General features: G+C 51.6%; 1 protein-coding gene across 3 annotated transcripts; it reads left to right on the plus strand.

Moving 5' to 3' along the window:
- Positions 1-2,990: 2,990 nt before the first annotated feature.
- On the plus strand, positions 2,991-21,190 carry COQ8B (coenzyme Q8B). 3 transcript variants are annotated; one of them, XM_059381384.1, is made up of 15 exons: positions 2,991-3,073; positions 3,494-3,598; positions 3,737-3,856; positions 4,002-4,068; positions 5,640-5,717; positions 8,628-8,750; positions 8,901-8,986; positions 10,109-10,249; positions 10,343-10,424; positions 11,155-11,248; positions 13,717-13,858; positions 13,995-14,102; positions 16,782-16,847; positions 19,890-19,976; positions 20,395-21,190. In XM_059381384.1, the coding sequence occupies exons 2-15, from the start codon at positions 3,497-3,499 to the stop codon at positions 20,674-20,676; spliced, it is 1,578 nt and encodes a 525-aa protein (XP_059237367.1). In that variant the 5' UTR covers positions 2,991-3,073; positions 3,494-3,496; the 3' UTR covers positions 20,677-21,190. The 3 variants fall into 3 exon arrangements, with proteins under 3 accessions (XP_059237367.1, XP_059237366.1, XP_059237368.1); XM_059381383.1 differs by having other exon boundaries at positions 2,992-3,069; XM_059381385.1 differs by lacking the exon at positions 2,991-3,073 and adding an exon at positions 3,121-3,200.
- Positions 21,191-21,654: the final 464 nt, after the last annotated feature.

Here is a 21,654-nt window from a genome sequence, read left to right on the forward strand (position 1 = left end):
ACGTGCCTTGCCTGGTGCCAGGAGGTTGGAGAGGTTGGTGTCCTGTTGGAGAGGTTCCTGTCCAAGAGCTCGAAGCTGGTCGAGGTTGGGTGTGAGCCACTGGTGTCCTGGCTGCGGGGCGGTGGGAACCCCTTCCTAGACCCCCGCAACTAATCCGACCTTCCTACACCCTCGAGTGACCAGTTTAGCCTTCCTGTAATCCTCGATGATGAGTCCAGCAGCGCGCCCATTCTTCCGATGGGGCACGGACTGACTTTCAAAGACTTGGAAAACCTTTGGACCTGGGTTCAAGACCAGCCTCCCCACTGACTAGCAGTGTTACCTGCAGTGTGTGACTTACTTTCCCTTCCTCCTGCCCCAGCCCCAGGCTCAATTTTCTCACCTGTAAAATGAGGATACATAATATTATTTTATTGTTTCAGAAAACGTGTGTTCGATGCCACAAGAGCCAAGCATTTTTACCAACAGGGTTATTGAGGCCCAGAGCCATGAAAGAATTTGTCTAAAGGTGAGGTTAGATGAGGGGCAAGCCAGGACCTTAACTCCGAAGCTAGGATGCCTGGCTTCAAATCTCGGCTTTAGCAGTCACTTCTGGGGTGCTCTTTCCCCGCAGACTCCTCTGAGCCTCTGTTTTCTCATCTCTGCAAAAAGGGGATAGTGGGGGATAATTTCCTCACAGGAGAATTACGAGAGTTTTATTAATTTACAACATTTACATTTGTTTACTTGCTTTGTGCCAGCTGCTGTACTTAACAGTTTATGCCCAACTTTTGTGGGGTAGGGATCATCGTCATTCTCTTGCACAAACAGGAAAACAAGGCACAGAAAGACAAAGCAGTGAGTCCAAGATCATAAATCTAAGTTGTGTAGACTTGAACTCAGGCCCACGGTCCCTACAGGGTGATAGAACTTGCTTTTGAGGCTGGGGATGTGAGAGAAAAAGCCAGAAGTTCAGAGTTTTTTCTCTAAATGGGATCATGTCCTCCTCTACTCAGAGCCCTCCATGGTTCTCAACCCACAGAGTAAAAGCCATAGTCTTCTCTGTGACTCACTAACCCCTAAGTGATCTGCCTCGAGTTACATTGCAGACCTCCTCTCTTTCCCCTTCACTAACTATGCCTATTGGCCTCTTTGCTATTTCTCTGAGATAGGGCCTTTGCACTGGTTGTTCTGTCTGCCTGGAATGTTTTTTCCCTCTGATATTCCAATAGCTCCCTCCCTGCCTCTTTCAGGTCTCTGTTCAAATGTTACTGTTATCTCCTGTTCAGTTATCTCCTCAGTGAGGTCTGCCCTGACCATTCAAACATCTGTTTAAACTCAAAATCTCTCTACTCCTTGCCCCCCCCCTTTCCTGATTTATTTTTCTCTTTAACACATATCACCTTATTAAATATAGTTATTTATTAATTTTTTTTATTTTGGCCCTCATCAGAAGCCAGCACCAAGAGAGCAAATATTTTTGCCTGGATTTTCTTTGCTGTGTGCATTAGAAAAGTACATGCTAAGTTCTTACTTAGAATGACCATTTGGAAAGAAATGGAAAGAATGACCATTCCAGAAGAAATTTCTCTCATGTGTAGAGCTCTTGTTCTGTACCAGGTCCTGTGAGAAACTCGTTACAGACACCATTTCACTGCACTTCTTTCTCTCTAACACTAAGCAAGACGACACAGCCCCATTTTACAGGCGGAGCACTGAGGCTCAGAAATCTGCTATCCTCTAGCCTTTGCTTGTAGCCTTTGATATGACCTCATAAAGGGGAAGCCTTGGCACCAGCCACAGTTCTATAGGGTTAATTATTGACATAGGTGCTTTTTATATATTTTTGCCCCCAAGGGTTTGCTGTCACCTGGCTCCTGAGTCAGACCCTTACGTCTGGAGGGTGACAGGGGGTGTTTTGTCCTGAAATTGAGTCATGGTGGGGGGTGCATTGGGTACAGACCTAAGGCTCTAAAGTGAGTCATCTCTTCACAGACCAGTGAGGAATCATACAGGAGCCCTCTAACAAGTCACACAGACTGGGAAGAAGTCCAGAAAGAGTTGGAGATCTTCTCAGGTCACAGCACAGAGAGACAGAGAGGTCAGACTTCCAACCAAAAGTGTTAGACAGTTGGGGGTGGGGAGGGTTCTGTGAGGAAAGTGTCCCATCCCTCCTGTCACATCCTTCCTTCTCCCAGTGGTGGGAGAGATGCCCCAGCAAGCTGCTTCTATTCCAGACTGTGAGGAGGGGTGAGTCAGCCTATTGTTGGGGGAGCAGGATTTAGGCCCGTCTGCCCTACCCCCGCCCCCCAAACAGACACCCAGATGGGCTAGGAGCTGGTTTTCTGGGATGCCAGGGCTCCTGACTCAGCACTGGGAATCTTGGCTGAGTGTGTTCTGGGAAATGTCAGGCCTACAGGAAACAGAGGGCTCCCACTCACACCATCCCGCGGGTGGGCGGGGAGCGGAGAGAGATCAGAGTGTATGAGAGAAGCGGGGAGCAGTGTGCAAAGGGCTGAGTGTGAAGGTGTATGAGGGGGGGCAGTTGGCAAGCAAGGCGTGTGTGTTTATATGCGCGAGGGAAGAAGATGGGTGCCAGCATGTGGGTGTTTGAAGCAGAGGATTGATGTGCAAAGTGGAGGGGCTCCCGGAGCAAGGGAAACGTTTGCTGGGAAGATGTGTGTTCAAAGGAAAGACGTCCAGTCTGTTGGGCTTAAAAATAAGAAAGTAGGTTGGCAAGATGTTCGTGCAGAGAAGAGATGCGGAGTTCGTAAGGGATGTTTGCAAAAACGACGGTGTGGGGGGTAAAGAAAGGTCTGCCATGCACAAGGCACTCTGAAGTGCGGGGAAAGGCAGAAAACCGCACGCACGTGCGCGGCTCCCGGGGTGTCCCAACAGTCCCAGCAAGCCCCAACGCCCACCTTCAGGCCACGCCCCTAGTCCCGCCCCTGACGCACAGCGGGGCAAGCTACGCGCCAGTCAGTGAGGTGCTACTCCGCCATTGGCTAGCTCAGCGGAGGGGGCAGGTGTGCAGAGACTCCCGGAAGCGCGAGAGGCTCCCACTAGTAGCGGACCCGGATCCAGGGAACAGTGGGTGCTTAGCAACGGGGGGAGGTGCCCAGTAATGGGCGGCTGGGGTGTAGGGGGTAGGAATTGTGGGTGCCTAGCAACAAAAAGGAAGGCAGTGCCTAGCAACTAGGGGGGCTCAGAGGAGTGGAGAGGTAGCCCTGGAGAATCTGTGGGTGTCTAGCAACGGGGGAGGACCCTAGCAACGGCGGGGAGTGGGACAGGGCGAAAATGGGTTTTGGGAGGTGCGCAGAAAGAGCTATGGATTCCTAGCAACCAGAGAGGGAACCAGGAGAAACTGGGGGAACTATTAAACAGGAAAGGAAGTCTTTAGTGGGTGGGAATCTTAGGGTGGGCACAGAGAAATGTGAGGCCTTAGCAAAGACGAGGGCAAAGCGGGGAGGTCAATGCCACCCCCTACCCGAGTAATCCCTCCCTTCTCCCCCAGGCGATGTGGCTGGAGGTGGGGGGCTTACTGCGGGGGACCTGTGGACAGCTGGGACGGACTGTCGGTTTGCCTTGTGGGGCCCTGGGGCCTGGGCCCCACTGGTGGGTAAGAGCCTGGAGAGGTGTCTCCAAGGGGGAGAGGCTGGGGGAGGTTTTAGGGTGTAAAATGACGAGGGGGGAGCTCCAAAAGGGCCACGCAGATACCATGTACTCCACTCCTTACCAATATCCACTTTTCTTGCAGGGGCCATGTGGGGGTTCTCGGCCCCAAATGTTTCATAAGGATGGGCTTAGCAGAGGCCTGGGTGAGGAGGACATTCGCAGGATACGGGAGGCCCGGATCAGGAAGACACCCCGGCCCCAGGTATCATTGTCTCCCACCCATTCAGCAGCACCCCCTGAAGGCAGCTGGCCTCCCAAGCTTGGGGAAGGGTATGGTGGCAGGTTGGTTGGACTCCCTGGGTGCTGTGCTCACCTTCCCACCCTCAGACCTTCTCCCCATTTCCCAGCTGAGCGACCGCTCTCGAGAACGCAAGGTGCCTGCTTCCCGCGTCAGCCGCTTGGCCAACTTTGGGGGTAGGTATGACTGTGGGAGATTGTAACCTAGATCAGAGGAGGCCATGTTTATAGAACGAAACAAGGGGGAGAGGGTGAATCAGAGACAGGGAGAGAAGTGAGAGATGGAAAGAGAAGGAAGGCAAAGGCCTGCAAAGCCAAGAGAAAGAGAGAGGAAGGTAACATTTATTGGGCACATGGAATGTGCAAGGCCTCATGTACACTCGATCTTTCTGTCCTGAATTTGGTGCGTGTTAATTTCCACCATATAGACGAGGAAACACCGTATAGAAGAGGCAAAGGGAAGCGAAGTGACTTGACGCCAGGTTATGCAGCAGGAGTTTTCAAACTTCAGGTCACAGTCTGCATGAAATAATTCAGGGGGTTGCAACCAGCATTAAAAAAGAATAGAATGGGGTGCCTGGGTGGCCAGGGTGTTAAGCATCTGACTTTGGCTCAGGTCATGATCCCAGGGTCCTCTGATGGAGCCCCAGGCTCTGCTGGGAGGCTGCTTCTCTGTCTTCCTCTACCCCTCCGTCTGCTTGTGCTCTGTCTCTCTCAAAGAAATACATAAAATCTTAAAAAAAAAAAAAGAAAGGAAGTTCTTATTTCATGAAATATATGTATATGTACTGTTATAATGCATATGTTTTCTTTAGTGTGGATTATGGTTCAAATTTTAATGATACTGATTCACAGTATAAAGAGGAAGTTAAATGCAGTGGTCAGAGCTTTGATATCAGGCTGCCCCAGAGTTCCAGGGGTGATTCTGCCATACTCTTGCTTTGTGACTCTGGACAAGTTACTTAACTTCTCTAAGCCTCGGTTTCCTTCTGTAAGGATAAAATGAGTTTATGTGTCTAAGGCACCAGGGATGGTTCCTGGTGTGTAGCAAGCACCCAGAAAATGCTGCTATGATGATTTGCAGAGATGGTGACAGTGAAAGAGGCAGAGACTCAAGATGTCTTATTGACAAAGAGACAGAGGAGGAAGAGGAAATCAAAGCCAGAGAGATAACATCAAAAGGACAGAGAGAGGAAGGCTGAACTGGTATGCCAGGTGGAGGGAGGCAGAGAGACGGAGAAAACCCAACTTAGGCAAGGAGAGGTGAGCATGAAGAAAAGTGTGAACAGAGAAATGGGAGTCATAGGAAGACAGAGACCCAGGGAGATCATTTCGGGGCTTTCTTACCCTTAACTGCATGGTAGAATCATCCAGGATGCTTAAAAAAATATTTATATATATATATAAATTCTAAGGCTCATTTCAGACCATAGAACCTCAACTTCCTATTGTACCTGGGTGGGCCTTGTAGCTCCTCACATGACTCAGATGTGCAGCCAGGGGTGAGAACTGCTGACCCAGGAGACAGACATGGACAGAGTGATGCAGAAAGAGGTAGCCGCACCTCGAAGGGAACTCTGGGCAGGGAGAGAGTAAGTAAGAGACTGAGTTGGGGACAAGAGAGAACCAGAGAGTTGCCAGCAAAGAGCTGGGAGACAGGTTGCTTAGGGAGAGGCTGAGAGCAGTCGGGGGTCAGGTAACAAGGCCCGGGGGCAGGCAGGCACCCAGACTCCTGTCTCATTCCCCAGGACTGGCTGTGGGCTTGGGACTAGGAGCACTGGCAGAGGTGGCCAAGAAGTCTCTGCTGGGAGGACGTCTACCATCAGGTGAGTGAGTGAACCACACTGCTTGGGTTCAGATTCTGGCTTTGCTACGTGACCTGGGCTGAGTGGCTTCACCTTTCCAAGCCCCGTTTTCTCATCTGGAAAATGGATGATCATGTACCCCCGTCTCAGGGTCATCATGAAGCTGCCGTCAGGGTCATGAGGAGCAGAAGCCTGTTGTGTAAGAAAAAGAATTGGGAGTCGAGTTCCTAAAACTCAGAGCAGGAGAGGAAAGCTGAGAATAGGAGTGTCTGGGGGTGGGCAGTGTCTGTGGACAACAGAAACGGAAAGACACGAGTAGAGATTAGCACTGGTGGCTAAGATTTCCCAACAAGCTCACGTCTAGAAGCAAAAATGGGGTTGGATGTTTTGGATGAAAAAGAGACTAAGGCCATAGGAACTGACAAATGGAATGTGTGACCCGTGATAGAATGGCAGCCTGAGAAAAAATGACTATCAAAGACTTTTGGGGAGTTCCTTTGTCCCCCAGGAACATCTGAATTTGGACTGAAGAGCAGATAGGAGAGAATTCGTGTTCATTTTTATAGGCACAGTGATGGCACTGTGATTGAATAGGGGAATATCCTTATTTTTAGCACAGTTTGTATGCAACTGCATGAAGTGGGCCCATGAAAAATAAGGGCAAATGTTTGGGCACATACACACAGATAAATTATGCAGGTGAGGCTGAAGGTCAACAGTTTGAATTGGGGGGAAAAAAAAAGTTTGAGCTGGATACGCGGGTGTCCGTGATACTGGGCATGTGACTTTTCTGTTCATTTGGATTTTTTTTTCTCCCCAAAATAAAAAGGTGGGTAGAAGTGGAGGATTAGGCTTGAGGTAAGCCCAAACTGAGTCTGTCCCCTGCCCTGCCACCTCTGTGCTGTGTGACCCCCAGCCAGGCTCTGTACCTCTCTGAATGTCTTGCTTCCTCACCTTGAAAACTGAGGCATTGGTAGTTCTTACTTTTGGGCTCCTTGTGGGGATTCAGCCAGGGAAGCCACAGAGACACTTGGAATTCTGCTTTACACAGAGTGAGCCCTAGCTAGATAAAGAGCTCAGTAATTTTTTTTATCAAATAAATAAAAGCTTAATAAATGCTTTATTGAATAATCCTATAATCTGCATGTAGAGCCAGGCACATCTCCTAAGCATATAGCTCGGTTCATTTTCACCAAATGGATACATCTGTGTGCCCAGATCAGGAAACCCTGAGATAGCAGTTGGCAAACTTGGCCATAGGATCCCTGCACACCCTTACAGCGTAGAAATAAATGAACAAAATATCTAATAGTCACACAGGGGGGATACTGTTCAGCTAGAAAAGGGAATGAATCGGGGCGCCTGGGTGGCTCAGTGGGTTAAAACCTCTGCCTTCAGTTCAGGTCATGATCCCAGAGTCCTGGGATCAAGCCCCACATCAGGCTCTGTGCTCAGCAGGGAGCCTGCTTCCTCCTCTCTCTCTGCCTGCCTCTCTGCCTACTTGTGATCTCTGTCTGTCAAATAAATAAGTAAAAATCTTAAAAAAAAAAAAAAGAAAGAAAGAAAGAAAGAAAGAAAAGGGAATGAAGTGCTGATCGCTGCTACAATGTGGATGAATCTCGAAAACTGTCCTAAGTGAAAGAAGCCAGACACAATGGGACACATACCGTATGATTCCATTCATAGGAAATGTCCAGAACAAGTATATTCATAGAGAGTTCAGATTAATGGTTCCTGGGGATGCTGGAGCAGGTGGTTGGGAGAAATGGGGGGGTGACTGGTAATAGATACGGGGTTTCTTTTGGGGCTGGAAAATGTTCCAAAATTGCTTGTGGTGATTGTTGTACAGCTCTGAATGTCCTAGAAGCCATTGAACTATATGCCTTAAATTGGTGAGTTATCTGGTTTGTGAAATACATGGCCATAAAAAATAGAATGAGGACCCCAAAGAACCTGGTTGTATATATTTTGGGGTTATATTTATGGATATTTAGTGCATTAGAGGTTAAAACAATTTTTTTCTGTTTCAAGTTTTGTTTAAATTCTAATTAGTTAACATATAGTGTAATATTAGTTTCAGGAGAAAAGATATTTTTTGAATGCATGAATACACACACACATGCATTCCATCAGTCATCAGAGCAATGGCATCATCCCAGGTCATGGAGTTTCTGGGAAAACTACACTGAGCCTTTATGGAAGAATGAGAGAAAAACAGGCAAATAACATTCATATGATTATGAAAATAGTTTTGATCTCACAGAGCCTCCTGAAGGGTCTTGGGGACTCTCAGGGTTCCCAGAACCATACTTTGAGAATCACTGTCTCCTCCAGAAGCTCCTATCTGTCTTGTCTTGGCTACTCATCCCCACCAAGGGAAACCACTCTCTGGACTTCTGACCCCCAAGATTAATTTTGACTGGTTTTGCTCTTTATACCAGTGTAATCAGAGAGCATGTCCTCATACTTATCTGGCTGCATTTGCTCAACATTCTGTCGGAGGGATGCCTCTGTATTGCTGTGGTTAGAGGGAGGTCGTATATTCAGTGCTGTAGGAGACACTCTGTGACTCTCCCAGCATGCCTTTGTTCATTCTGTTGACAGTCATTAGGTTATTTCCAGCTAGGGACCATTATGAATAGTGCTGCTGTGAACCATCTTGGGATAACTGTCAGTGGACACACATCTGCCTTTTCCTAGGTACATACCTAGGAGAGAAGTGACATTGGCTTTAGGCATGTGCTGTACTGGAAACTTCCCAAAGGATTTGAGCCACGACGCTCATCAGCTTTATGGGTGTTTAGGCTGCCCCATATCCTTGTCAACACTTGGTATTGTCGGTTTCATTTTAGCCATCCTGGGGGTTATGCAGTGATGCTATAATGACTTCTTCTGTGGGTGTAATACCAGTGATTATTCTCTCCACCCCAGAGAGCAGCTCCCGGCCAGGCTCCAGCCCTTTCCTGTCAGAGGCCAATGCCGAGCGGATTGTGCAGACCTTGTGTACAGTGCGGGGGGCCGCCCTCAAGGTCGGCCAAATGCTCAGCATCCAGGGTACGCCATGACCCTCAACCCCTGACTCTTGACCTCACTCCTTCAGCACTCCCACCCACCTGCAAGTTCTGACTTCAGATACCCCCCACAGGGGCCCCTCCCTGCCTCCTCCCTCACCGCTTCCCTCATTCCACACCCCCATCTTCCCAGATAACAGCTTCATCAGTCCTCAGCTGCAACGCATCTTCGAGCGCGTCCGCCAGAGCGCCGACTTCATGCCCCGCTGGCAGATGCTGGTGAGTGCCCCATCAGGGAAGCCTGCCCTGGCTTCCTTGCTGAAGCCTCAGTTTCCCCAGCTGTAAAATGGGCATCACTAAAGCACACATCTCAGAGAGCTATTGAGTTGATGACATGAGAGAATGACGTGGAGTACTTCATGCAGTCCTGGGCAGGCTCAGGGCTTCATCACAGTTGCCAAAGAGGCAGGGGGTGCAGTGGTTAGGGGCCTGGACTTTGTGCATTCAAATCCTGGCTCTGCCCGGTCCTGCCTGCATAATCTCAGACATGTGGCCTCACCTCTCTGTGCCTCAGTTACCTCATCTGTAACTGGCCATAGTGATAGGAACCCCTGCATTGTAGGGTTATATAAGTGAGTGTTTGTAAAGCACTGGGAAAGGGACCCTGACACACCACAAGTGAAAGCAAGTTCTGACTGTTATTAGTACTAGTTTGTTTTATTTTTTTAAGATTTTATTTATTTATTTGACAGAGAGAGAGACAGCAAGAGAGGGAACACAAGCAGGGGGAGCAGGAGAGGGAGAAGCAGGCTGCCCGCCAAGCGGGGAGCCCGATGTGGGACTTAATCCCAGGACCCTGGGATCATGACCTGAGCTGAAAGGAGCCACTTAACAACTGAGCCACCCGGGCGCCTCTATTACTAGTTATTTTAAAAGATTTATTTACTTAAGAGAGAGCACACATGCGAGTGGGGCCAGTGGGGGAGGGGTGGAGGAGAGACAACCTCAAGCGGACTCTGCACTGAGCGCAGAGCCTGATGCGGGGCTCGATCTCATAGCCTGAGATTGTAACTTGAGCCGAAATTAAGAGTCAGACACTTCACTGACTGAGCCACCCAGGCACCCCAGTACTAGTTTTCTTAATTAAAAGCGATTGTGTCTGTGAGTAGGTTGGCACAGTGCCCAGCCCCAAGTAAGTGCCCAAGACACGAACTGTTCTAGTGACTGGGTGAGGGTGCAGAATCCTGATCGAGCTGCCTGCCTGCCTTCTGATCTCTCTGCTCACTGGCCCTGTGGCCCTGGGTCATGACTGCCCCTCCCAGAGCCACCGTGGACAGGTTCCAGCCCATAAATCTCCCTGTTCTTAACTGCAACGATGATTGTTTCAACCACTGTCTACAGAAAGTTCTCGAAGAGGAGCTTGGCAAGGACTGGCAGGCCAAGGTAGCCTCTTTAGAGGAGGTGCCCTTTGCTGCAGCCTCGATTGGGCAGGTGCACCAGGGCACACTGAGGGATGGGACAGAGGTGGCCATGAAGATCCAGGTGAGCGGGGGAGGGGGGAGCGGCAGGGGTGGGAGAGGGCACCCTGGGGTCCCAGAGGCATGACTCCTGCCCTCCTTCCCTCCCTGCTCACAGTACCCAGGCGTGGCCCAGAGCATCCAGAGTGATGTCCAGAACCTGCTGGCGGTGCTCAAGATGAGTGTGGCCCTGCCCGAGGGTGAGGGGCCACTACACCCCTGACTGCGGGAGGGACCCCCTGCAGGGAGAAAGTGGGGCTGATGGGGTGGGGAGAGGCCAGCTGGGGGCAGGGTGTGCTCTTAGGTGTGAGCGCTGGTGAATGTGCAAGTCCATGAGTGTGAGACAGAAAGAAGGGACACCCAGGCAGGGAGAGCCCAGACAGTCTGAACGTATGAGAAAAAGACAAACAGACATTCTGACTGACCCAGAGACAGAAGCCCACACTGAAATGTGTCAGAAACAGACACACAGGGCATCCAGAGAGGGCCTGGAGGTCTGGAAAAGAGCCACAGAAGCAGGAAGGGCATGTAAGCGGGACCTTGTGTGTGTGTATTGGGGAGGAAGGGGACCTCCATGGAAGTAAGATTTTGAGGCCCTGAGAACAGTATGAGAAATGATGAAAAAGAGACAGGGTCAGTGGCATGTGGGACTGTGAAAGAGATGCCTGGGGCCTGGCACGAGTGCCCGAGAAAGAGACCCCAGGGGGGAGACTGCAGGAGAGGCCGCAGCTGTGTGAGGGATGGAGTGGAGGTGAGTGAGGGTGGGTAGATGATGTGGTAAAAGGCCTGGGGGAGGTGTGAGGGATGATGGCAGACAGCGAGAGACATGACTGGCAAGAGAAGACATCCCTGAATGGAAAGCCCAGGGGGGAGGCTGTCATGATGGGGACAGGCTATGGCCTTCCCTGCCCAACATGGCTGTCCCCTCAGGCCTGTTCGCTGAGCAGAGTCTGCGGGCCTTGCAGCAGGAACTGGCTTGGGAGTGTGACTACCGTCGTGAAGCGGCTTGTGCCCAGAGCTTCAGGTGAGCTGAGCACCCTGAGGGCCACCCAGGACCCCTAGCTCCCCTCCCGGGATGAGTGGGAAGTGGATCCTTCCACAGCCACTGGCAGCTGGAGGCCTGGGGTAGAGCCAGCAAACTCCTGTGTCTCTTCATTTGCTCATCCCTCCTCCCTCCATTCACTTCTGACTTGATTTATCCCCTGTGTCCTCTGTGAGCTTGGGCACGTCACTTTCTCTCTCTTGTCAGTTTTCTCATCTTTCAAATGGGATGCATGACCACTATAGTCTGGTGGGGGAGATGGATTTGTCAGCAGGCATGAGATACCCTCACACCGATGGACGGACAAAGCATTAACAGTCCGACAGTGTCACTGGTGGGAGAGAACGGGGCTCCAGGTCATCTCTTATCTGCTGTGGGAAGGAGGAGGTTTTGCCATCAGCAAACCAGACTGGAGAACAGTCTGGCCTCACTAAGGCCCAGCATCCATATGCAACCCTGTAAACGCCCTCCTTGCTAAACAGATGTTGTAGGGACACTTAGGCTGGTATACACCATCAGCCTTTTCCAGAACGCTCCGAGCAGCAGTCGCCCCAAACTAGACCCAACTCAAATCTATTGAATTCAGCAAGGTATATAATAAACGACGGTCCGCTCACCAGCGGAATGTCATATAGCAGCGAAAATGAATGAACTTCATTACAGGGGAACAAAGTGGTTGTATCTTCAAAGCTTTGTGGTGTCCAGCAGTTAATTACACTCCAGGAGGTCCTCTGCTGCATGGCCCGTGGGTGCCCTGAGCCAAGGTCTGTAGATACAGAGCGAGAGAAGGGACAGCAGAGGGCGGTGATTCCCGGAATGGGCCCTGGACCCAGAAGTGGGATCCAGTCCCAGGTCAGCCCTTAACTGGCTGGGTGGCCTGAATCTGCACCCTCAGGAGAGCAGCATCCTCATAGGAGAGTGAGGGAGGGAAGGGGATTGTGTTAATTAAATGCTTGGCTCAGGCCTGGCCCAGGATGAGCATCAGAGATTTTACAAACAAGGACAAAAATACAAGCCCCTAAATGGGACCGACGGACGATGAAGAGAAGAGGATGAAGTGGGCTGGGCCAGGGCAGTCCTTTGGGGGATCTGGTAGCCCCGTTCCCTCCAGGATTTCCCAGTGCCCTTAGAATAAATCCTGGATCATTCCCCTGGCCCTCCCCACCCCCCCTGCCCCCAGCCCCAATCATCCCATAGATCTCAGCCATGGATCTTGCTCATATTCTTTGCCTCCCAAATCTTACACTGAACTCAGTCTATTATTGGTCTGTGTGTGTTTTTGTTAGAGTGCGGTCTCTGGTGTCTGGAGGGCAGGCCCAGAACTCATTCACTGCTCTGTCACCCCGCATTGTCCCATTCAGGGACAAACACCAAGAAGGAGTCAGTATTTTTTTCTTTTTAATTTATTTGACAGACAGGGATCACAAGTAGGCAGAGAGGCAGGCAGAGAGAGAGGGGCAATCAGGCTCCCTGCTGAGTAGAGAGCCTGATGCGGGGCACGATCCCAGGACTGCGCCGCAGTATTTTTCTTTTTTCAAGATTTTATTTATTTATTTATTTATTTATTTATTTATTTATTTATTTATCAGAGAGAGAGAGAGAGTGTGCGCGAGCGCACGCACAAGCAGGGGGAGCAGCAGGTAGAGGGAGAAGCAGGCTCCCTGAGCAGGCTCCCTGGGAGCCTGATGCAGGACCTGATCTCGGGACCCTGGGATCATGACCTGAGTTGAAGGCAGACACTTAGCCAACTGAGACACCCAGGTGTCCCAAGAAGAAGTTAGTATTAACCAGTATTCAAAGTAATGCCTCCAAGGAGTGGCCAATGAATATCACTATGGACTTGGAGATTGGTATATCAGCAATTTTTTTTTGGGTTGGTTAATTAATAAATTGATGAAAAAGTAATGGTCAGGGGCGTCTTGGTGGCTCAGTGGGTTAAGGCCTCTGCCTTTGGCTCAGGTCATAATCCCAGGGTCCTGGGATTGAGCCCCGCATCGGGATCTCTGCTTAACAGGGAGCCTGTTTCCTCCTCTCTCTCTGCCTATCTCTCTACCTACTTGTGATCTCTGTCTGTCAAATAAATAAAGTCTTAAAAAAAAAATTACGTTCATCAAGCTTAATACATTGAGCTCTATACTGGAGCAACCAGAAGTCATAGAAGTGTTCCCAGTAGGGAAATGGTAACTGGGGCTCCGACAGCAGCCAGCTTAGGGGTAGGCACAGAGTAGCACTATGGAGATAATCTGATGAATGAGTGAATGAAGTGTCTGAATGAATGTCAGTCTGGCCAGCTATTGGCCATCACTCAAGCTAGACAGGTGCGAGGAGGGAAGGCAAGACAGAGACTGTTCTGGGAGCACTTCTCAGAGGAGGAGGAAGAGGAGGCCTCAAGGTGGGCCACAGGGGCCTGAAGCTTGAAGTCCTGTCCCTTCCCCTCCCTTCTGCCCCAGGCAGTTGTTGGCAGATGATCCCTTCTTCCGGGTACCAGCTGTGATTAACGAGCTATGCACAACACGGGTGCTGGGCATGGAGCTGGCCGGAGGGGTGCCCCTGGACCAGTGCCAGAGCTTGAGCCAGGACATCCGGAACCAGGTACAGGGGCTCGAGGGACAGTAGGGAGAGCGCTGCCCCTGGGCAGGGCTGGCGGGCCTACAGTCCGCCTCCTGGCCAGAGAGTGCTCTAGAGGGGCCGACGGGTCTGACATGTCTGTTACTGCTCCCCACTGCAGATCTGCTTCCAGCTCCTGAGGCTGTGTCTGCGGGAGCTGTTCGAGTTCCGATTCATGCAGACAGACCCCAACTGGGCCAACTTCCTCTATGATGCCTCCAGCCACCAGGTTGGTTCCCTATGATGTGGCTCATGGTACATTAGCTGCTTTAAGAGACAGTTTCCTGTATTTCTTTAGCTCAGCCCAACAGTAGTTATGACCCACATGACAGGCTGGAGTGGCCCTCTTCCATATGGTGACTCAGGGACCCAGGCTCCTTCCCTTCTGTGATGGCACCATCCCTTAGGCCTTGAAATGCTCTACTTCCAGTGAAGGGGGAAAGAGAGGTTAAGAGGGTAGCGCCCTGCCTAATTGCTTTTGCCAGCAGTGACACATTATCTCCGCTGCTGCCCGCCCTCGTACCATTCCATTGGTAAGAACTGGTCACACGGCCTGGCTAGGCGCAAGGAACGTTGGGAAATGGAATCTCCGCAATGGTTCCCTAGCGGCAACAGCTTTAGGAAGGCAGTTAGTCATCGCTACCACACCCGTCATTCATTTAACACACCAAGCATCTACTGCCTCTTGACAGTGATGCCAAGACTTCCCTGATCATCACCTTCTCAGAGTTCCCAGTCCTGTGGAGGGACCCGTGACCAGACAGTGATGACTGAGTAGTTAGTACCATGATGGGGAAGCGCAGGTTGGAGTGGTCAGTGACAGGGGAGGCACAGGGGGCTGCAGGGAGCCAGGGAAATGGCTGACCCGGCACAGGGTAGGTGAGGTCAAGTAAGGCTTCTCGAAGGAAGTGCCATTAAAGTTGAAAACAGGGGCACCTGGGTGGCTTAGTGGGTTGAGTCTCTGCCTTCAGTTCAGGTCATGATCTTAAGGTCCTAGAATTGAGCCCGGCATCGGGCTCTCTGTTCAGCAGGGAGCTTGCTTCCCCCTCTCTCTGCCTGCCTCTCTGCCTACTTGTGATCTGTCTGTCAAATAAATAAATAAAATCTTAAAAAAAAAAAAAAAAAAAAAGCTGAAACCAGAAAGATGAGAAGGGAACGGCCACCTGAAGAAAAGGGAAGAGTGTTCCCAGCAGAGGACACAGGGTAGCCAAAGGCCTGGAGTAAGAGTTTGGATTGAAAGACTCAGTGAGCATGACTGCCAAACGGCTCTCTAACATGGTCTGTATGCATCCCATCCCCAGAGGGATCTTTTGAAAACAGAAACCTGGCTGAACTGTCCCTTTCATAGCTCCATGTCCACCTCAGGATCAAGTCTGAGCCCTTTGCTGAGTGTGATGTGGCCCCACTGAGTCCCAGCCTCAGTCCCTTGCCACCCCCTCCTTGCCAAGTGCACAGATAGCCTGTGTCGCTGTGAGGCTCACACCACAAGGAAATATTTTTGTAACTTGGAATGAGAGGGGCGGTGATATGAGTCCTGACATCAATTTATTGTGTCTCAACAGGATCTTTTGTTTTAAAGCCATAGAATAGAAGATAACAGTATGTCACAGATGGGAGGGATCCATATTATTTCAGGATGCTTTTGTTTGACCTTATATTTGGGTGTGCCTGGGTACTGGTGCCCAAAAACAATGTGTCTGTCTTTCTTTCTTTCTTTCTTTTTTTCTTTCTTTTTTTTTTTTTTAAGATTTTATTTCTTTAATTGACAGAGACAGAGAGAGGAAACACAAACAGTGGGTATGCGAGAGGGACAAGCAGGCTTCTGGCTGAGCAGGGAGCCTGATGTGGGACTCGATCCCAGGACCCTGGAATCATGACTTGAGCCAAAGGTAGAAGCTTTATGGCTGAGCCACCCAGGCACCCCTATAAGGTGTATTTCTTGCTGTGGGTTCTGATCAATAGTGTGAACTCCACTGCCCTAGCAAAACTCTCATACATGTACCCATCGGGCACTGTTTCTAATAGCAGAACCCAGAAACAACCACAGTGTCCACTGGCCAGATAAATATACTTTGATATGTTTACATGATGAAGTCCTTACACAGCGAAGAAAAAATGAATGGGCCAGGGCTGCACATAGCAACGGGGATAAGTTGCAAAACCATGTTGGACACAAAGAATAAGCCGCAGGATAACTATCATAAATACTGTTTATATGAAGTTTTAAAACACACATAGTAGCATGCCTCCTTATTGTTCACAGGTGCACACATATGTAGAGAATGTAGAAATGCACACATGGGAATTTCAGAAAATAATAGTTTGGTAATGATAATCCTGGGAAAGTGGTGACCCTGGAAGAGAGGACGGAGGAGGTCGGATCAGGCCAGGGTCCATGGGAGGCTCCACCTGGTTTGATAATATTGAACATTTTAAGTGGGCTGCTGGGATTTTGGATGTACATTTTTTCCCCACATATTTTATTATTCTTTCTTTTTAAAGATTTTATTTATTTATTTGACAGAGAGATTACAAATAGGCAGAGAGGCAGGCAGAGGGGGTAAGGAAGCAGGCTCCCTGATGAGCAGAGAGCTGGATGTGGGGCTTGATCGCAGGCTTAACCTACTGAGCCACCCAGGTGCCCCATATTTTATTATTCTTTAGATTTTTTTTTTCTATGCCTAACACATATTATTATAAAGATAGAATCAACAAAGCCAGGTCCCTTCAGTTTCATATGGGGGTGGATAAGAAGTGTGGAGATGGGAGGCCAGGAATCCAGGGGGTCAGCAGGGCAGGGATTCTGATGAGGGGCACAGTGTGAGAATGGACCTGGGTCCCCCCTAACCTCAGCCGGTGGGGAGTGGTGGTGGACTCCCAGCTTCCCTCTCACCATCCCTTGTCCCAGGTGACCCTGTTGGACTTCGGTGCAAGCCGGGAATTTGGGACGGAATTCACAGACCATTACATCGAGGTGAGTCCCCCCAACCCTGAGGTCTTTGAAGGGCCTCAAGCCCGATACTGAGGCGAGGGTGAGAAGGAGAAGTACAGTATCTGGAATTAAGAAATAATATATAATATTAATAGTAATAATGAATAAATAAAAAGCCCTTAAAATAATGTCAGGTACTGTTTGAGGTGCTGTCCATGTGGTAACTGATTTAAACCACAGAGTACTGTATGGGGTCAGGGTCATTTTTAGGCTTTTTTTTTTGTAAATGTATTTATTTTGGGGCACCTGGGTGGCTCAGTGGGTTAAAGCCTCTGCCTTCGGCTTAGGTCATGATCTCAGGGTCCTGGGATTGAGGCCTGCATCAGGCTTTCTGCTCAGAGGGAATCCTGCTTCCCTCTCTCTGCCTGCCTCTCTGCCTACTTGTGATCTCTGCCAAATAAATAAAATCTTTAAAAAATGTATTTATTTAAAAGAAATTATTTGAGAGAGAGAGCACACGCAGACAGGTGCACAAGTTGGGGTAGGGGCAGAGGGAGATGCAGACTCCCCACTGAGCAGAGAGCCTGACGCAGGGCTCAATCCCAGGACCCTGAGATTATGACCTGAGCTGAAGGCAGAGGCTTAAACTGACTGAGCTGCCCAGGTGCCTCGGGTTAAGACCATTTTTAGTCCCACTTTACAGATGAAGTTACTAGAGCTCAGAGAGGTGAAATCACTTGGCCTAGGTGACAGCAGACCTGGGATTCAGACTCTGGGAGCCTGGGCCCAGAGCCCGTGTTCCCGACCGAACCCTGACTAGCCCCTGATGGCCCACAGTGGCCATCCTGCCACCTCCCCACACCCCAGGCTGTCCCGGGCCTTCAGCCTCACACTCACATATCTCTCTGGCCGGCTGCTCCCTTAGGGGCAGCTTTCTCCTCAGGAACATCTGCTGCCTGTTCTTCCCACCCACCTAGCTAAGGCATCTCATTAATTTGTTGAGATGGACTAGTTGACGGGGGCCTGCTACTCCTTTACTCATCAGTTTCAGCATTCTCTAACAACCCCTTGTGCCAAGCCCTGTTCTGGGCAATACCAACCCGGTGACTAACCCAGCCCCGTCTCTGCCTTCACGGAGCTCACAGCCCAGGACAGGGAGAGACAGTAAGAACCCAGAGCGGCCAGGGCTGGAATTGGGGAGCATAGGAGATGGTAGGAGCCCAGAGCGGGAGCCTGGGCCAGTCTAGGGGGTCAGGGAGAGCTTCCTGGAGGAAGAGGCATCAGGACTGTGACCTGAGGGACAAGGAGACCAATCAGGAAGAGGCAAGGAGGGTATCCCAAACTGATAAACATACAAGGGCCAAGAGGAGAGAAGGGATATTCCCATTAGAGCAGCGCTTCTCAAACTTCAGTGTCTGTGAGACACCCACCGGCCCCCCATGCCTGTTCAGTGCAGATCGTGCTCTGGAGTCCGGCCTAAGATGCTGCATTTCTAACACACTCCCAGCTGATGCCAGAGTGACTGGTATAGGAACCACACTTTGAATAGTCAGTCCTCGAGGACCAAAAGGAAGTTCATTTCTGACTGGGCCAGCAGGTGCAGGGTGGAGCAGGAGCCAGCGATGAGGCTGGAGCCAAATCACTCTTGAGTCTGAAAAGCCATGCTGGGCACCTTGTACTTTATCCAGGTGCTGGGGGAACTCCCAGAAGGGATTTGAGCAGGGGAGGGACAGAATTAGAAAACTTCCTGAGACTGGGGGACTGGGAGCCCAGGGAAGGGAGTAGAGGACAAGGCCCAGGGCTCTGGCTTGGGGACTCAGGGATGGTGGGGCCACCCCTGACATAGGGACAGGAAAGAGAAGCTGGGAGTCCCTACCCCCAACCTGTGCATACACACATGTGCGCATACATGTGCACACACACATACAGAGGCACCTTGGGCCCTCTCTTCCAATCCCTTGATGCACAAAGCCAAGGCCTTTCTCTCTGGGTGGGTGGGACATCTTGTGTGTTCCCCTAACCCAGCCCCCAGGCCTATTTGGCTCTCCTCTGGTCTCCCCAGCCTTTTCCAGTCTAAAAAAGCCCTGTCACATCAGTCCCCGAAGACCACAGGCCTGACAGATGGCCAGACAGGCTCGGGCAGGGGGAGCTGAGACAGACTGGAACTGTCAGATTGAATCCTGTATTCCCCATCCTCCCGAGAAAGTGGTTAATGTTTTCCCTCCTGGCCTTGCTGTTCCGTGAAGTAGGGACCTTACCATCCATCTGCTGATAGCGGTGGCTCCTCACGGTCATGGCTCCTCATGGTCGTGGCAGACCCTACATGCAGGCACAGCCCACCACACGCCACACACACCTCTTCCTGCCTCCCGACAGCCCCTCCATGAGGACAATCCTCCTATCGTCCCAGCTCCACAGATGAGGATGCCGAGGGCCAAGGCTGAGCGCCTTGCCCCAAATCTCTCAGCCAGCAAGTGGCAGAGTTGGGATGGACCCCTGACAGGCTGGCTCTCACTTCTGTCTGTCCGCGCCCTCAGCTCAACTCCTGCTTTCCCCACGCACCCCCATGGCTGGTGCTCCACGTGCTTCTTTGCCAAACAGGTTCACCGAGGGCCACCTGAATGCCAGGCCTCGTGCTACAAGTCTGGCATCTCGGGGGTGCAAAGCCCAGTGCAGGAGACAGACATCAATCAGGCCGTTACAGAGATGGCCCAGTGGCCACCTCAGATGGAGTTCTGGGTCATGGTCACATAGTTGTCCAGTTGAGTGTTTGGACCCACGAATAACAGTTGACATTTATTTTCCTCCAGCTGTTTCACTGTTGTAGTTTCCAGGCAGGCTCTACATTCTAGGCCAAGTGGGAAAATCCCCTGACCAGCCCCTTACCCTGTTTCCATCCCTGCCAGGCTCTGGAACAGGCCCAAGGGAGGAGATACAGACAGGGGCAAGGTGAGGAGGGAGCAGCTTCTAGGGGAGAGGGCTTAAGTAGACCAGAATGTAGGGAGTAACAGGCCAGTTTTCCAGAGCCCTCCTTGAACCCCACTCCCTTGGCCTTTGACCTCTACCAAACACCCATTTCCCCAGGTGGTGATGGCAGCAGCCAATGGAGACAGAGACCGGGTCCTGCAGAAATCCCGGGATCTCAGATTCCTCACAGGCTTTGAAACCAAGGTTGGAAACACTAGAGAGGGGTTGGGGACTGCTTATCTCTACTGGGGGGCTCCAGGGAGGAGTCGGGGGAATGAAGGCTGCTTTGCTACTCAGAAACCGGAAGGAAATGGGTCCCATTTTATTCTAGAGGGAGGGAGTGGGGGGCTGCTGGTAGCTATTGGGGGTGGGGAAGTGGAGCTGTTTGTTATAGAGAGAGAGAGGGCTGCTTGTCTACTGAGACTCTGAGAGGAAGTAAAGGGCCATTCTGGGGAGGCCTAGGGGCTCTAGAAGGAGGGGAGTCTGCTTACGACTCATCAGGGAGTGGGGGGCTTGTGTTTACAGTTGAAAGGACAAGGGAGACCAGGGGGTTTGTCCCTTCTGGGTTGAGTGGAGGCCCGTCCCTCCACCCTGCGTGCCTCTTGCTCTCCCCCATGCACAGGCATTCTCGGAGGCCCACGTGGAGGCAGTGATGATCCTGGGGGAACCCTTCGCCACCCCTGGCCCCTATGACTTTGGGGCTGGTGACACTGCCCGCCGAGTGCAGGGCCTCATCCCCGTGCTGCTGCGACACCGGCTGCGCCCACCGCCCGAGGAGACCTACGCCCTGCACCGCAAGCTGGCAGGGGCTTTCCTGGCCTGCGCCCGCCTCCGCGCCCACATCGCCTGCCGGGATCTCTTCCAGGACACCTACCACCGCTACTGGGCCAGTCGCCAGGCGTAGCCGCTGCCTGCGGCCTCCTGACCAAAGGGGATGCCTGGTCAGACCCCTTAGACAGCCTTCATCCAGGGATTCTGGCCCCAAAGCAGGCCATGGAGGGGAGGTGGTGCTGTGATGTCTCCTTTCCATTCTCCTGCAGGTTGGGAGACCACCCCCTCCGGCTTCCCTGTCTTGCCTCACTCCTTTCCTAAGAGCTGGGGAACCCTTGGGCTAGGGAACTCCCAGCTTCACACCCCCATCTCCTGCTCTCCCCACTCCAAAGCGGGCATCCAGGAACTCTGCGCCAGGAATTAACTTATTTTTGTCCACATTTAAGAGCCTTAGGCCCCCTGCGCGTAGGCATGCAGATCCAGACTCCTGTAGATGGGGAGCCCCTCACCTCTCTCTGCCTCAGGTCTCCCATCTATCTGGCCAATGAAAGGGGAAGGGAGTTAGTGAAGGCAGCCCTCACCTTTGCTGCCCTCACCCCTCCACCAGCTGCGTTCTCCCCCTTCTTCTCCGCTCCCTCTTTTCTATGTGTTGGGGAGGGGGTAGGGGAGGGTGTTTGAAACTTCAGACGGAATAAAAGCGGCTCCCCTTCCCGGCTCTTTTCTCTGCGCTGGGAGGGGTGGGGGTGGAGGAGCTTTCAGCCTGCCTCCAGGTGCAGATGGCCAGCCCCCTCCCATCCTCTGGTCTGAAAGCCCCAGCCCAGCCTGGGCCATCTGTTGCCGGGATCCTCCTTCTACCCTTTCCCTCCCACCCGCCCCTCCTCCAGCCCCTCCCACACGTGCTGACCACCTGCTCAAAAGGCCGCGGCAGCTGAGAAGGCCTGCCCCCGCCCCACACACCTCCCGGGCACCGTGCTCCCTCGCTTCGGCTCCCGGCAACATCGCCTTTGCTAATGGACCGTAATGCCCCTGCCAGCTGCTTTGCCAAACCCACAGGACTGAGTGGGAGCGGGGGTGCAGTGATGGCCAGAACAGCACCCTGGTCCCAGCCCGG

Source organism: Mustela nigripes, chromosome 17 (assembly GCF_022355385.1).
Source record: "Mustela nigripes isolate SB6536 chromosome 17, MUSNIG.SB6536, whole genome shotgun sequence".
Taxonomy (NCBI): Eukaryota; Metazoa; Chordata; class Mammalia; order Carnivora; family Mustelidae; genus Mustela; species Mustela nigripes.